Genomic DNA, 16,855 nt, shown 5'->3' on the forward strand with positions numbered 1-16,855 from the left:
GTAACTACCTTTAGAAGTAAGATTTAGAAAATTACTATCTGGATCAATGTCACTGGATATTACAGTATTGCAATTACTTATCAGGTTAAAGTATAGGCATTCTAATCTATCATTATTAAAACGCACTGGGCCGTCAGCTAACTCATAAAGGGCAAGATTAAAAGACACACCGTCAAGATGATTAAAAGGAAATTCGCTCATATTAGCAAAGAATTGAATAGGGAGTCAACTTATCTGAGTTAAACTAGATCGAGGGTCTGTCTTTGATTATCAATTTATTCAACACAAAGTAGGCAATCTTTCCGGCTTGCTTTGCTTGTTTTAGTTTCGGCAGTTGATCTTTACGCCTTTGAAGAGATTCAGCCGCAAGATCTTCATTGGCAAACATTCCCTCTGGCTTTACAATCCTCGCTGCCTTTAACATTGGACCTTTTGCTTCCAGCTTACCAGGCGACAAATAACTGTACGAGGACGCGTAGATGAAGCGTTGTCGTCAGAGCGCCGATTAACTTTACCAGTGCGATGAGCTCGCTCGATTTCCACCTTGAAAGGAAGATTGAGTTTGGATTCTAGCGCCACTTTAGCTTTACTTTCAGTGTCTTTCCAAGTTTCATCGGGTTCCTCAGGGATTCCATCAATTCTAATATTGTTGCGACGGCTCTGGTTCTCGAGATATTCCATCTTGTCACAATGGAAATCTACCTGGGCTTAGACTTCTCCCAGCTCTTTTCCAATCTTAGTCATCTGCTTGGTTACTGGTTTTAGGTCTTCAACGTCTTTCTGGGTGAACTGTAGGCTAGATTTTAGCTCAGCCAGGTCTCAGCCAGGTCTTTGCTTATATATTGCGACCTTCTACTGCTTCCTACTAGTCTCCTCAGCCGATTAAGGTTCAGTTTAAGAGGCATGCGTCCGATTCAACAGGACGAAGCCAAAAGCCATAATCGAACGCTAACTAGTAAATTTAACCTTTTTCCTGAAGGCGTTTAATTTCCAAATTTTGCTGACTAGTTCTATCCAACCCTCATTGTAATTCTAAGTACTTTTTTGTAAAGAGCTTTCAAATTTAGCGCTCGTGAGAGCCTGAAAATTCCTGATGTGTCGCGGTATTCTGGGCAATTGATGTGATTGATGGTCATTTCACTGGTCTCCAGTCACTTTGTGCCTAGATCTTTTGTTTCCTGTTCGTATTTCGTTGTTTTAACATAATATTTTATTAACAAGCAGTTTAACTGCATTCTAGATCTCCACAAGTAAAGAGCTGGGTTTAATGAAGAAGACAAAAATGCCAGTACTACTGACATGTTGAATACCAGTAAACTAACGTCATTGTATTTGAAAACCATCCTTAGGGTTAATTTCTTACCAACTAGGTTTTCTTTTGGGTTTTATGCTTTGCAAGATCATAGATAGTTCCCGATGTATGAGACTAGTCTTCTGTTATTGTTTGTCAGATGTCATTTATTCTTTATGGACTTACGTTTTGAAATCGATTGCCTTTGAGGCAAAAAATCAATCAAGATAAAATACTTTACGTGCATGACACCTGTTCGTGTGTGTGGTTTGTTTTAGAAATACTCAATGCTCAATGTACCTGACAGTCTATTATTAGTCTATTTTAATTAGTGTTCTGAATTTTCTAAACCGCCATATAATCCTTTATCTGTACCCTCTGCAATGATTACACTGACTGCATGCGGTGCCAGTAAGGAAATAAGCTGCGCCAAACTGATATAAATATTGCTTGTTACAAAGCGAAGTATTGGCGTTTTTGTTAATTTGGCTTACTAGCTGCAAGTGGCGCACAGCATTCTTCGATCTCTTATGTTCTTTCCACTACAAATCAGAAATTAAATTAGTTCATATTAGTTCAAGTCTCAACGGATCGGATGCTGGAGATGAATTTCAATTGTGCTATATGTTGTCCCGTGTTGGCGTTTATTTAGTGATTTCCAATAGAGATGAAAAATGCGTAGAAAAAACTTGGTATATGATAGGGAACCGGTCACCTGTTCTGATTACAGTAAAAAGAAAACGTCTTAAAAGAAACCGTGGAGTAAGAACCTCCAGGCTGAAATTTTGATCACGAATAAACTATTCTCAATTGTGCTAAAAAAATGTAATGAGATTTCAGCCTGCTGCCGAACGCCAGGTGTTCACAGTATTGAATACGTTGTTTGTACAGTAATGACTTTCTTAGCCTTGTTAACTGCAAGGAAGCAAAAAGATTATGGAAGGCGTAAAACCTAGAAAAAGAATGTTCATAAATACTCCATAAAATCGTGTTAACGGCTACATATAGTTAGGTTAATGGCTAAAAGATAAACAGCACTGGATGACGAGTTATTAAATTCATTTCTCCCTCAGATACAGTAGCTTTATATTGTTCGCTTAGTATATGACTGAGCGAGTACTTTTGAGGGAAAAGTCCTTTCCGTAGCAGTTTTTACAAAAATCACTTTAATTTTCGTTTTGCTTACATAATACTGCTTTGATTAGTCGTGCCACTTCATTTCGAATGTCTTTCATTCTCCATAAATAAAGAGCAGGATTCAACGAGGACGACATAAATACCAGCAAAAATGAGAAGTGTAAAAGTGGCACCGTCTCTTTCTCATAGTTTAGAACTGGGATTAATCCAAAAGTAATGGCCATGGGCAGGTAGCAAATAAGGAATATCGCTAGGATGTAGAGAATAGTGAAGACGGATTTCTTGTACTTGGCCATGTGCATTGCTGGTTGAGCAGCATTTTGGGAAAATTCGCTTGAGTGGATTTGTTGCTGATGTGCGCGAATTATTTGGAAAACTTTGAAGTAAGCAACTGGGGTTATAACAAGGCAAAATATAAACGATGTAGAACTTGCAACATTCACTGCAATGTTAGATGGATTACTGAGTAGTACACGGCACACTGCAAACGGAATAGGTAAAAGCAATAACACCGCAGTGGCGATATACGTACGACGCACTGTGACTAGGGATCGACGAGACATGTGTAGCCATCGCTCAATTGACATGACTGTTATTATTAACATTGTGAGGGCACCAAAGTAGGAGCCAATACCACTGCCCATCATTCTTAATGCTGAATAAGTTCGAGGCGAGGAACTCCGATTGAACGTATTAAAATCTTTCCCCACTTTGCTAAAGGCATTTGCATTTATTACGTAAAGGGGCTGACTAATAAGTCCTGTTCCAAAGTCAGTAAAAGCCAATCCAGCCAGGAGAATGTAAGAAGGTGTTCTGAGAGACGAATTCTTCAAAATTGCAGTTAACACCAGAGCATTTCCGACCACCGCAGCCGGCGACAAAACGAGGACGATGATTGAAATGCAAAGCAGTAATGGGCCATAGAGTTCGGTCATTGTAGCAAAGGTGCAGGATACTCTGCTATATTTTTCCCACTTTGGTGTAACCAATTCGCTCAATGCCGTCAAACAACAAATAAATGTAAACTTTGATTCTACTGAAGGGTTCAGAAGTTGTTCTCCATCTTGTCTTCTTACATGATGCTGGTGATTCCGAAGTCATTCATATTGTAACTTTGTCTTGTTTCTGCAAACTTCTTTTTTTCAGGTTTTTACGGTAATTCCCTTTCTTTTTATCAACCAATCATTAGCTCCTTGGTGAGATGTAAATTCTGTTTCAAGCGAATAACTCCCAACTTAAGAGATGCTATCCAATGATCTTCCATCCTCAATATTAGAAACGTCATTTTAATTTAAACTTTGTTTTGAACATTCGTTTTTTTTAGGAGTACTTTTTTTATATTTGTTTTTTTGTTTCGTACTATGATCACGTCGGAACGTATGCAGATAGTAATTAATTTAAACAGAAGCGAACTGTCACTGGTCCACCTTTAAAAAACGACAATGAGTGACTTTATAAATTAAAAAGTTCTGAGGTGTTATTTAAGGTTGCTGTAAGGACCTTGTAAGTTATTGTACCTTATTTTCTTTTTTGCTTTATCACCAGAGTGAAGTATTAAGAAATCGAAAGAAGAGTCTAGATTGTTTTTGGAAAAAAAGCATTGTTGAAGTTGTCCTCGGGCGGTGTTATTTTTTCTCCTTTGGTTCTTTCTACAAGGAACAAGAAAATGTGTTCTTTCATGGCGCAGTTGCATTTGATCTCAGTGGTAAAGGAAACAATGGGTGACGTGCAGATGATAAACCTTTCGTTGAACAAACAGACCTGAACTTCTTTTGATCTCTATGTCCTTTTGTTGTCGGTGATTTATTGGTTTTCATAAACCCTGGAAGTTTAAGTATTTTCGTAAACAACAAGACTTAATCAAAACAAATGGGGAGACACCACTTGTTTACATTCAGTCTGCAGCACTATTGTGGAAATAGTCTGTGTGAGGAAAAAGTCATCGCTCAAATTTTTCCAATAACTTATTTAACAGCTAGAAGCAAAAATGATAAAAATTAGGTGCTCCAATGAAGATACTTACAGGCCGTGTCGAGGTGAGTTTTCGATGTAGGTTTGTCAGTGAAAGCGCCATCGTCAAAATTGGGTGACCATGAAATATTAATGGGCTCAAATAAATCTTTGTCAGAGATGAATATTTCCTAAGTCACTTTGCCTTTTTGGAAAGTGCATATGCTCCATACAAGATTTATGCTAAATGTACAGTTTTAATTTAATATTCCTTGGGTTTACAAGACATTGCTCTAAGTAGTCGTACAACTTTCGGATATGTGCATGTCATTCTCCACAAATAATGGCTAGGATTAAGCGAGGAAGAAATAAATAACCAAATTACTGAGGCGTTGTATAATGTCACCATTTCTTTTTTATATAAGAGAACTGGCATTAAAACCGAGGAAAAAATGGCCATGGGCAAGAAGCAAATAATGAATATGGCAACAATATAGAGAATGGTGAAGACAGATTTTCTGTACTTGGCCATGTGGATTGCTGGTCGAGCAGCGTTTTGGGCCAATTCGCTCGAGTGGATTTGTTGCTGATGTGCGCGAATTATTCGAAAAACTTTAAGGTAAGCCACTGAGGTTATAAGAAGGCAAAACAGCAAGAAGAAAGCACTTGCAACATTCACTGCAATGTTAAACGGATAAAGTGCACGGCACACTGCTAGTGGAATCGGTAGAGGTAATAGCAGTACAACAGCAATGTAAGCTCGACGCACTGTATCCAGAGATCGATAAGACATGTGTAACCATCGTTCAATTGACATGGTTGTTATCGTTAAAACCGTGAGGATAACAAGATAGTTACCAAGGCCATCAACCATTTGTTTTAACATTGAATATATTCGAGGCCAGGTCGTCATATCGATCAATTTAAAATCATCTTTCTCAGTGCGGAAGTTAAGCACAACGTAAAAGGGCTGAGTTATAATCCCAGTTCCAAAGTCAGTAAAAGCCATTGTAGCCAAGAGTATGTTAGTAGGTGGATTCCTCAAAATTGCCGTCAAAACAAGCGCATTTCCGACGACTGCAACTGGGGTTAAGACGGCAGCAATGATTGAAGTACAAATGAAATATGTGTCATACTTTTCTGTAAATTCAGCAGCGGTGTAGGACATTATGTTATCTTCTTTCACTGTTCGGTTACTTAAGTTTCCGCTGAGTTCGCTTTAACAAAAAAAGTGAAATTTTCTCATCAAACATTCGAATTCATGCTTATTTGTGCAAAAGGTCACCATGATGTTGAATATGATAGCGAAGATACTAAATGTTACATTGTGCTGTTTTCTACGTCGTTTTTTCTTTTCATTTTTTAACTAACTGACTTCATACTGACACCTTGTTTTGATACAAATTCTGTTTAGTTTAAAGCAAACACTGCGACGCCTTAAAAAAAACTTTCAGTAGTTTCCCATTCATTTCATTCATTCATTCATTCCATTTCCTATTCAGACCGGCTTTCGATCAATTTTCCCGTCGGCACGCCTGCTGTCGTGGGAGTGGTTTTCTTCTTCGGAGTATTTGCGAGGCTTAGCCTCCGGTGATTTGAGATCGGTAGATCTTTGTCTAGACACGTTTTGAAAAAAATATAACGCGTTGTGACAATTGTACCAGGTGCAAAGTTTGACCAATAATATTATAAGGCAGTTTTGGTATGAGTTCAAAAGATGAAACTCTCGCTTTTTTCGTCCTTCTAGATTTCTTTATTGAAACTTGCAAAGCTGAAGAAAAGTCTTTCCCACTACCTTCTTCCACCACCGATCGCGACCCACGGGTTCTCGACTTTAACAATCAATTCTTGTAGAACGGTTTCAGTTTTCATTTAGTGGGTGCGTCTTCTGTGGTCAATTTTGCATATCTGAATCATTTGTCGTTTAATCTATATTGAAATGTCTCTTTCCCTCTAGTTTTCCGTTTATTTTAGTTTACCAGAGCTCGCGTCGGGGGTCGCCTATTCGGTGTGTAACGTGCCTCGTGACAAATTTCCTATTGGCATTCACGGCCCACTACTGTAGAAGCGATTTTTCTCCGCATTATAAGTAGCCTACATTATTGCCTCATCTAAATAATAGGAGAAAAGGCAGCGTTGGATGTGTAATAATTAAAAACTTCTTGGTAGGTTTTTGACATTCAATTATACGTACCAATGGGTAATTACTGAATAAGGCTGAGCATGATATGCAGATTTATGTAGATCGAGGAACTTAGCTTTGTAAAACTCTCCAAGTGAGCGAGCTTATTTTTCTGTTTCAGTTAATTTGATGGCAGTTCTCACTGTTTGAATTCACTTGATAAATTTCATGACACAGGCTCCCTTAACGTACGTGAATGTGAAATTCTGTTTGTCACTTTGCTTGTGTATTGCGACCTGCTACTGTTCCTACTAGTCTCCTCAGCCGATTAAGGTTCAGTTTAAGAGGCCGGGGCATGCGTCCGATTCAACAGGACGAATCCAAAAGCCATACTGGAACGCTAACTAGTAAACTTAACCTTTTTCCTGAAGACGTTAAATTTCCAAATTTTGCTGACTAGTTCTGTCAACTTTAGCGCGCGTGAGAGCCGGAAAATTGCCTGATGTGTCACGGCATTCTGGGCGATGTGTTGATGTGGTTGATGGGCATTTTTACTGTCACTTTGTGCCTGGATCTTTTGTTTCCTGTTTATATTTCGTTGTTTTAACATAATATTTTATTAACAAGCCGTTTAACTTCATCACGGATTTCTTTCATTCTCCACAAGTAAAGAGCAGGGTTTAATGAAGAAGACAAAAATGCCAGTACAACTGACATGTTGAATACCAATAAACTAACGTCATTGTATTTGAAAACCATCATTAGCCCCATGGAAATGGTGACAGAAAAGTAACCAGTATAGAAAATAGCAAGAATATAGAGTATAGTTTTTACAGATTTCTTGTACTTGGCAATGTTAATTATTGGTTGAGCAGCTCCTCGAGATATTTCGCTGGCGTGAATTTGTTGCTGATGTTCGCGAATTATTCGAAAAACTTTGAAGTAAGCAACTGAGGTTACAGTCAGGCAAAAGAGCAATGATAACATACTTGTAATGTTTACTGCAATGGTATACTGATATCGTACCTGATAAACCACTAGTGGAATAGGTATGGGTAGCAACACAATAATTGCTATGCAGACACGACGCATTGTAACTAAAGATCGACGAGACATGTGCAGCCATCGTTCAATGGACATGACTGTTATTGTAAGAATACTTAGTAAGAAAAAGTAGGTACATAAGCCATCACCAATTATTTTCAAAACTAAATACTCCGTGGGCCAAGTGGTCGTATTCAAGAGGACAACGTTGAACACCATACCCATATGTACATTTATAACATATAAAGGCTGACTGATAAGTCCCGTTCCAAAATCGGTGAAAGCCAATCCCGCCAGGAGAATGTTAGATGGTGTTTTGAGAGAAGGTTTTCTCAAGATCGCTGTCAAAACCAAAGCATTTCCCACCACTGCAATCGGCGAAAAAAGGCCAACGACAGCAGAAGTGCACATTAAAAATGCATTAACCGTGGTAGCCATTCTCCGGCGTCTTGTAAATTTTCCTCTTATAACTGTTCAAAAAATCCTTAAAAGTTGGTCAATTAAATTTAAGAGAAGTCGCTACATCTAAGGCAAAGGTTTTGTATGGTGATCAGTGAACTTACTGATCAGTCGATGTCGCTGTACATTTTTTGCAGTTGCCTTCGTGATGAAATGTGGTTGAAAAAATGATATCGTATTGACATAAACTGAAAGCTGTTATAAGATTGACGAGCTTTCTCCCGCGGTGATCATGACTGATGCAATTTTGTGTTAAACAAATAAATGTTTTCTCTACAAATATATTCCATAATCAACTTCCATTTCATTTAAATTGCTCCCTTTTTTTACGTTGAATTTTGTATGTTTTGTGTCGCTCACTTTCTTGACGTTGCTTTCATTCGGTTTTAATTGTATTAATTTCAGTTTGGGCGTTTATGGCTAGCGCATCCAAGGTTTTTATATTATTATTTTTTTCCAAGGTTTCTGATCGTTATTATTACTTCTGTTAACAGTAAACAGTAAATTTTATTTTCATTAAGTGAGTTTAATTAAGACTTATTGCCAAGAAACTCAAAAAGTAATGAATAGGTGCTTAACCCGGTTTAAACAAAACGAAATTTAAGAGTGACTAACCTAGAGCAGATAGTATATTCTGATTAAAATAGCGGGCAAAAATGATTAAAACCCACTTATTAAATGTTTGTTGGTAAGGTTTAGTAATAGGCGCTTGGCTGTCTGCACTTTAGTTCATCAGTGTGCATTTATTGACAGATAGCATAAAAAGTACGAAACAAGAAAATAAACTGTTTTTCGCTGTAAGATTGTAAAAGCACGCAAAGTTAGGATAAACATAACAAACCACTGTGATCATGAAATGCATACACCTTAGATCAATTCTGTTATTGTTTCCTACCCTGCTATGAATCAAGATTCGATTCATGTTGAAAAATGCCGCCTTGAATATGACAAACTGGATGATACGTATTCTTACAATACTCGCTGGAGATTACTACTAACTACCTTTTGACAAACCAGTCGGTCGCTGTTGTTTCCCATCCTCAAAAACCCTCTAACTGCTTCCCTATTAAACTGCTGGTTGTTTTAGGTGATGCTATTAACTATTAACGACGTTTTTATCCGTAAGTTAAATTACTTTGTCCTTGTGACCGTGTTTGTTCTGAATGCCCTCAAAACTTTTGACCTCGGCTGAAACTAGCTATTCTGTTATATATTGTTCATATATTTCTTGGTGTGCTTCAGCAATCGAAGTTTTCACAGTTAATTAGGGTCTGCAGAAATAGGTTAGCTTAGGTTGACTTTTATCTACACATATATACCACTAACACTTTTTGTCACATCATTTAAAGTTTTAATCAAATGTGCGCGGGTTAATTTCTTACCTACTAGGTTTTCTTTTGGGTTTTATGCTTTACAAGATCATTCATAGTTCTCGATGTTTGAGACTAGTCTTCTGTTATTGTTTGTCAGATGTAATTTATTCATACGTTTTGAAATCGATGGCCTTTGAGGCAAAAAATCAATCAAGATAAAATACTTTACGTGCATGACACCTGTTCGTGTTTGTGGTTTGTTTTAGAAATACTGATCACGATCAATGTTCGCATTGTTTTCACCCATCATATTCATCCAATCAAGATCTACTCGTTCCTTCATTTCACTTTGTACTATCTTTTGAAACCGTTGCTAGGTAAGAGTCGTGATCCCGTAGTTATGTTTCGCAAAATTTAACCAACGTTAGGATTCGAAAGGCAAATTATGTTTCGGTGTTTTGTTATTCTGTTGAAACTTTAGTCTCTTTCAGTGTTAACGGACATTCATAAATTATTAAATCTTAAGGAGGTGCAATAACAGAGGATGTTGATATGGACCTGTATGCCTTCCCATCATTCCATGTGAGAGAGCCCCACAAGTCTTCAGTGCCCGCAGTTGCTTTTACCTTGAGCTTGCATAATAAAGTGGATAAACCTCTAGATGTGTCTTTTATGTTTAATTTACCCCTTGGACAACAAGAGGATACGATTAGAGTTGGAGACAACTTTGGCGAAGTTGTGTTTACTAGGTAAGTGGAAACGAAAGAAATTCTGCCTTTTGTAAAGGCAGATTGGGGTATTTGAAACTATTTGTATTGTCTTCGTAGATGACAGGGGCGTTTAGAATGACGAATTGTATGAAGCCAAGTAAACCGTGAGCAAAACAAGGTTGATATTAATTAATAGACCGTTACTGAGGCAGAACTATTGTCTATTTGCTTATTTTTTTGTTTTGCTTACGTGAGTTGTGTATGTTTTTGCTGTTGTTATCGTGCTTTTTTGTTGGAAAGGAGAAAGATTTGGATTGTGACAGCAGATGCTATTGCAGCGAGCCAGAAACAACATTTTGCGTATTGAGAATCTTGTCCTTTTTCTTAAGTCGAAAACTCAAATCGATGTTCTTTGAGTTTTAGACTGAGGCAATAGAACTGAGATGGAACTTCGTTTGCACTTTTTATTTCAGGATGATAAAGCCCTCAGACTGTGCGCATGCGTGCTCAAAGATGCCCAAATGCATGTCATGGACAACCAATGGGCCTAACTCCTGTCTTTTGAAGGATAAAATGCCGCTCCATGCCTGGGCCACTGGGATTGTCTCCGGTCTCAAGGGAAAGTGGACAGTCGAAGAGTCCATGTTAACCTGCCACAGACCTGGATTTTTTCCTCAGAGTGGCAGTACAACTTTATACTCGGTGGATGACGAGGATATTATTGGCTCGTTTGCAGTCGCGGACGATTTTGCTGATATCTGGAAGAACTTTTCCGAGACTGGCAAGTATTACGTTTAAACCGTAGGTGGTGATTTTAATATTATAGTTATTAAGAATAGACAATTAAAATTACAATTAATTAACTGTATATGGCACATGATCAAGTGCGCTTTACAATAAGTTAAAAAGACTAAAAATGAAGAAAATTTACAATCAGGTAAATAGATTCGTGATAAAAAATTATAATCGGGTAAAAGGTTAAAAGGTTAAAAAATGCAGTAAAATAATAATAACACATAAATAATAAAATAAACGTAACAAAGACTCTACTACAAATTAAAAGTTTGTTGAAAAAGATATGTTTTAACATGGCATTTAAAATTTGACAGAGTTGGTTGACACTATTTTGTTCCTTTTCTTTCGGTTCTTCTTCTCCTCCTCTCCTCGTCGTTATCGTGATCATCATCGTGATCATCATCGTTATCATCCATATCAATTAAAGGTAACGGTAGGCATATTTTAATTTAATACTGTACTTTTTCTATGTTTTTGATTTAAGCCTTTTCCCTTTTTTTGTAGGTGAAATTGGTGTTTCCAAATGGCTCAATAAAACCGGTATATATGGTGCGGCATCTGCAAAAACTGTTCTGCAACCAGGCGAGAAAAAGTCTCTTACGATTATTCTTTCGTGGTACTATCCACACCGAGACTTATCAAAAGTTCACGTTGGGAATCTTTACTCACTGCTATTTAAATCCAGTCAGGATGTCGCAAAACACATGCGCCAAGATATGCTCCAATCAGTGATAGATATCCAATCATGGCACAAGCCAATCTTTGGAATAAATTCCGCTAAAAAGAAACCAATCAACAAGATGGTGAAGGATATCCCAGGGACATCGGAAAACAGCGTACACGAGCTACCGGATTGGCTGAAGGATATGCTTATTAATAGCTTGAGTTTCTGGAGATCTGGTTTCTGGACTGAAGATGGAAGATGGCGGCAGTGGGAGGCATTTGACTGTAATGATATTGACACTATTCAGAATGACATGCAGCGGATTATTCCTTATACGCTGTTTTTCCCAGGTATGTAAAAAGAGGCTTTGCAAACCATTATACACACTGAAATACCAAATCCACGAAAACTGTGCTGAACTTTTAGGGCATTTCTGAAAAAGTTTTCTAAAGAGCCCTTTACTATTTTAGAACTTTGTTTTGTTTCTTTAAAAAAAATCTGGAATTAACAGTTTCAGGTTAATCTTGATTAGTTACTAGTAACAAACATATTTTTGCCCCTCTGACTGTACTTAAAAATTTATTCTCTTTGATTGTCAATGTATTTATCACGAAAGTACTAATTGAGGACACTATTTTTACTTCTCCTCCTGGAGACGGGACAGTCATTTTACGTAGTCATCCGAGGCACTCGAAGGTCTAGCCGCTTGCAAGGCAAAGGAAATACCTTTATTTTTCAGTTTATTGTAATTCAGTTTATCCTGAGTATTGGTCTGGCCGCGGGAATCAAAATCCCGACCTCCCGCTCTACAGTAAAGCGCTTGACCGACTAAACTAATCCTTCCGCGGTTTTCAGAATTGTCGTAATGATTTCCCTATTTTGGGGGTGGAGATTTTAAAATTAATGCTGCTATTTAGATGTAAAGATTAAAATTAATGCTCCCGCTGCTACGCCTTTATTGCTTTCTTTACCAGATCTGGTAAAAGATCTGTTGCTGTCCTGGGCTGATAATCAATATTCTAGTGGTATGCTACAAGAAGCGCTGACATCTGGCTGTCTCGGACCAACAGGAAAGTTGGGTAACTTCCTAGTTTTTTTTTTTATAAATTATGTTATTTTGTGAAAAAGTAGTGTAGATGGGTAGCTTTAATTCTTTCTCATGCATTGTCGTTTTTACTTTTAATTAATCAATTAACGTTTCTGTCCAGTCACTTTGCCCCCTATTTCGTTGTTCAGTTATCTTTGATTTCACGACCAAGATGGAACGTAGCCTGCGGGGAGCAGACGCTTTTTTTTGGCTCTTGTTTCACGGGCCGAGAAAATAGCTATTTTCTCGGCGGGTGAAACAAGAGCCGAAAAGAGTGAAAGCAACCCAGATGGAACGTTGTGGACTGTTGATTTTTTAGCCCGCGAGCAAGCTCTCCGGGGCGCTCTGGTAGCGGGACGGGAAAAGTAAGGTAGAGGGCTCGCAACTACGTGACTGGAATTTGTATTCCGCGTTCAATTCCCCTGTAGCTCCTCGTCGACTGAGCTGTCAGATTTCCACCAATCAGCGCGAAGCGGAAACGGGCGCGAATGTAAACAAATATTGAAAAACAAAGATTGAAAAACACGTGAATGTAGATTTGGTTCCAATCTCTCCTTCCTTTTCCCGCCCCGCCGCCAGAGTGTCCCGCAGAGCTTGCGCGCACATATTGATTTTGTGAAGAGAATAAAATTTGTTTGTTGCGACTGTAATCAAGTTATTAACGAGGGAGGTCGTAAAAATAAGGTTTCTGATGAGTATAACGTTTGGTATAACGTTTTTTACGTTTTGGCTGAAGGAATGTGGTCATGTTAACGAGTTTGTGGTCTGTCGGGGCTTTTTACATTCTTTGGTGTTTTTGCTTCACAGCAAGGATTCTACGTTGTTTTATTTTTCCTTTTTCGGTAGATTATGCGGGCGGTCGGGTGATGGCAGACACTACATCCATGTTTGTGGTAGGACTTTATCACTATTATAAGTGGACTGGTGACCAGGATACAATCAATCGACTCTGGCCAGCTGCAAAACGAGCGATGGCCTGGGTTATGGTGGATTCTACTAAAGGTTTATTTTGCTTTATATTTCGTTCTAACGTATTTTATTTCTGTTTTGGTCTTGTATTGTATTCGTAAGCTCGTTGTATTCAGTCAAAGCTACATGATTATAATCCGAAGAAGCAAAGTGCTATTAGGGTAATAATCATGGATAGGAATTTGATCATGGACTCGTCTGGCTGTATGTGCCATGCAACGAGGTACCGTAAAATTTGGAAGTTCAGGCCTTTTTCCCAAGATTAAGTCTCCCCATAGGCAAAATCTGATCCCGCTCTGAGAGCAGCTTACTCCATATTTTAACTAAACCTTTGGACTTAACAAACCAAAGTTGGGAGGGAGAAAATTACCTCTCGAAAGTGAATTTGTTATGCTTACCAAATTTTTCTTATTTCCTAGCCCCTGAAATGGGCGTGCGAGCCAAATTACCGTGATCTCAGTTTTGCGTCTTATCCCAGAAAAAGACCTTTTGCTTCCTCTGGGTAAACGACTACAATGATACAATGTATTGAACAACATCTACAAATAGCCAACAAGTCCATAAATAGTAATATCAATACAAGCGAATTTTTTTTCTCTTGGAATGGTACCTTTTATGACCGTCGTGAAATGTTTAACGCAAATGTTACACGATGTACATACAATTGCGAGGGTTTTTCACTGTTATCTTACCGTACTGTTACAAATATAGGCACTGATCTCCCCTTCAGAAAAGTCAGTACTTATGATATAGTGGCACTGGACAAGTATGATCACGATGTCTACAACACCTTTGTGTACCTTCTGTCTCTCCGTGTCGCAGAGGAAATGGGCGACATAATGAACGACACGCATTTCGTGACGGACGTTCGACAGTCCTTCGGTCATGCGCAAAAACGAGTGGATCTAGAACTTTGGGACAACAATAAACAGTTTTACCGCGCTTGGTGGGATATGGAATACGGTTCACCTGAATGGATAATGTCCGATTCATTATATGGTCAGGTCTGGGCTTATAGCCTCGGTCTGGGTGATTTGGTACCGCGTAATAAACTGAAGTCGCATTTGCTGAGCGAGATCGAACGAAATGATTCTCCCTTTGGGCTAAAAGTACTAAACACAGGAGAGGCTGAGATGACTCTGGAGGATACGTCAATCATCTTAAGCAAGCACATCCCCGGATGTAAATCGCTTGAGAATATAACGAAGCATAACTCTATTTGGATGGGAGCGGATGCTGATTGGACATCGCTTATGCTCAATGTAGGTAAGTATCGCTAGAAAATAATTGAATTCCATTAGGGATCGCAATTATAAAAGATGTAATTTTCCACCCTTAACTGATCGTGAACAAATTAGCGCTAACTGGCATTTTTCTAACCGGGCGAAGTCAGCTACATTTATGAATAAAGAAGGTGATCCTCGTGTATTTGTTATTTGTTAAAGTTGTGTATAGTGCCTCTTAAGGTCAGTTTTCGGTTTTCAACCAGGGGTAAACTTTACTCTCAACGATGGAGCAACTTGACCCCGTATTTTTCACCTGACCAATATTTCTCTACGTAGTCATTTATTGTGTTAGTGTATAATTCCTTTATGATTGTTAATGATGGACCCAGCTGTCGGATAATCAGAGTTAGGACTAACGAACGCCTCAGAACGCCTCAAAGACAGTAAAGAGTATGTTGACGCAAATAATTGCAGTTGTCCTTTTGAAATCGTCTAGACATTGCTACCCTCGCGGCAAAGGTGAATTCTAACTTCAAACATATCCCCAAAGAAGATAGATGTCAATTTATAAGAATAGACCTATTTCGTTGTATGTTTTGTTATCCCAATGTGATCATGTGATAACGCTCTTGTGAACTATTTCAGTCTTTAAAATTTTGTCTTTCGCGTCAATATATACGAATAATTTATGACTAAAAAGCACTATGAAATTAGGGCCAAATTCCCCTGAGACTTCCATTGTAAAAACAAAATACACAAGCTTAAGAGGTCCAATAATGTGAGGGTCTTCTTACTCCTATTCATTTCATCATACAGAGGCAGACCCTATATTAGCTCTAAACCGAGCCAAGAAATCACTCGACCACTGGAGATCCACGTTAAATGACCAATGGAACATACATGGTCTTGTTGCCTCTAACGGTTATGGTCTGGACGGACTACCGTGGGCCACGTCACATTATTCATTTCACCTTGTACTCTGGCATATCCCACTCGCGTTGTCAGGGCAACGATACTTTGCCCATAATGCGTCACTGACTTTCTGGCCCAAGTATCCAATTCCGTTCAATTTGCCATTCTTTACACCTAAAGCTATGGGGACAATTCAGGGAGCTTACATTAAAGGAAGTGATAGGGAAGAAGATGTCGAAGAAGAAGAAGAAATGTTTACATTCGTTGTTGACACTGGTAAGGATTTTTTGTCTTGATGTTGTGTCGTTTTGGGGGTATTCAGATTTGGGGGAAAAAGAAAACTGTTCATACTCTCTTAAACATTACTTTGTTTAGTTAGATACAGTTCATAAATGAGCTACTTTTTCTTTTTTTTTTTTTTGTTTCGCTAAAAGTAAATTTAACCTTATTTTGAGAAAAACATAATACTTCGGATTAAATTATCACAATTTTATATTTCTTTGTCCCTATTCTTTACTCAAAAACACTTCTCCGTGCTAAAACTTTGTACATCTAAAAATTGATTTATGATTTGCGCAGTAGATCATATATTTGAATGCTATTTGCGCCTAATAAATAATTTATTATTATTATTATTATTATTAATCATCACGGTACGGTCACGGTACGGTCACGTTTTCTCGGAGGCAAAGATAATTTCTTAAAATGTTTAAAGCAGCCTTTTTTTGGAATTGTTTATAGCCAAAAGCTTCCAATTATCGCCAGCATTATTATTTATAAGAATGACTGACCGAAGAAAATTAAAACCTAGACGCAAATGGACGGAACAAATGAATGCCGATCTTCTAAGCTGCAAACGAGAGGCCGTGGCTATGACACTATTGGAACAACCACCGCTGGATGGTAATGGGAGGAAAAAAGGCTATATCAGAATTATGAGTGAGCTCTGGGATGCGAAAGGATATGGAGATCTCGGACTCTCAAGCCAGAACTTACGAGATCAAGCAGCTAGACTTGAGAAAACGCTAGAAGAGAGCTCAGAAAACCTATCGTGGGAGGCACAGACGGATGCAAATTCAAGAGTTCTCGCTCAAAGAATCGTGTCTACGGATGCTCAGATCGGAGCGAACTCGAGAGGCTTTACTTCTTTTCCCATAAATACAGATTTCTCTATTC

General features: G+C 38.3%; 4 protein-coding genes across 4 annotated transcripts in view; 2 read left to right on the forward strand and 2 right to left on the reverse strand.

Annotated features, from left to right (window-relative positions):
• The window catches only part of LOC140929106 (uncharacterized), a 34,044-nt gene that overhangs the window by 13,279 nt on the left and 3,910 nt on the right, over positions 1 to 16,855 (forward strand). Inside the window, exons 7-13 of the mRNA XM_073378966.1 lie at positions 9,843 to 10,065; positions 10,500 to 10,807; positions 11,326 to 11,835; positions 12,460 to 12,564; positions 13,419 to 13,574; positions 14,253 to 14,807; positions 15,584 to 15,955. Coding sequence (XP_073235067.1) covers positions 9,843 to 10,065; positions 10,500 to 10,807; positions 11,326 to 11,835; positions 12,460 to 12,564; positions 13,419 to 13,574; positions 14,253 to 14,807; positions 15,584 to 15,955 — 2,229 coding nt within the window. The remainder of the gene's footprint in view (positions 1 to 9,842; positions 10,066 to 10,499; positions 10,808 to 11,325; positions 11,836 to 12,459; positions 12,565 to 13,418; positions 13,575 to 14,252; positions 14,808 to 15,583; positions 15,956 to 16,855) is intronic.
• LOC140929101 (uncharacterized) lies at positions 4,641 to 5,546 on the reverse strand. The gene has a single exon (XM_073378961.1). The coding sequence runs from the start codon at positions 5,544 to 5,546 to the stop codon at positions 4,641 to 4,643; it is 906 nt and encodes a 301-aa protein (XP_073235062.1).
• On the reverse strand, positions 7,060 to 8,140 carry LOC140927230 (uncharacterized). The gene has a single exon (XM_073376868.1). It carries the CDS (start codon positions 7,980 to 7,982, stop codon positions 7,104 to 7,106), a length of 879 nt encoding a protein of 292 aa, XP_073232969.1. The 5' UTR covers positions 7,983 to 8,140; the 3' UTR covers positions 7,060 to 7,103.
• Positions 16,462 to 16,855, forward strand: part of LOC140929120 (uncharacterized) — a 4,065-nt gene continuing 3,671 nt past the window's right edge. Inside the window, exon 1 of the mRNA XM_073378985.1 lies at positions 16,462 to 16,855. This exon is cut by the window's right edge and continues 1,759 nt beyond it. Coding sequence (XP_073235086.1) covers positions 16,462 to 16,855 — 394 coding nt within the window.

The sequence above is a fragment of the Porites lutea genome, chromosome 2 (assembly GCF_958299795.1).
Source record: "Porites lutea chromosome 2, jaPorLute2.1, whole genome shotgun sequence".
NCBI classification, from domain to species: Eukaryota; Metazoa; Cnidaria; class Anthozoa; order Scleractinia; family Poritidae; genus Porites; species Porites lutea.

Coding starts and splice junctions, on each gene's coding strand:
- LOC140927230 (XM_073376868.1), bottom strand. CDS start 7,982: ATGGCTACCACGGTTAATGCATTTTTAATGTGCACTTCTGCTGTCGTT.
- LOC140929101 (XM_073378961.1), bottom strand. CDS start 5,546: ATGTCCTACACCGCTGCTGAATTTACAGAAAAGTATGACACATATTTC.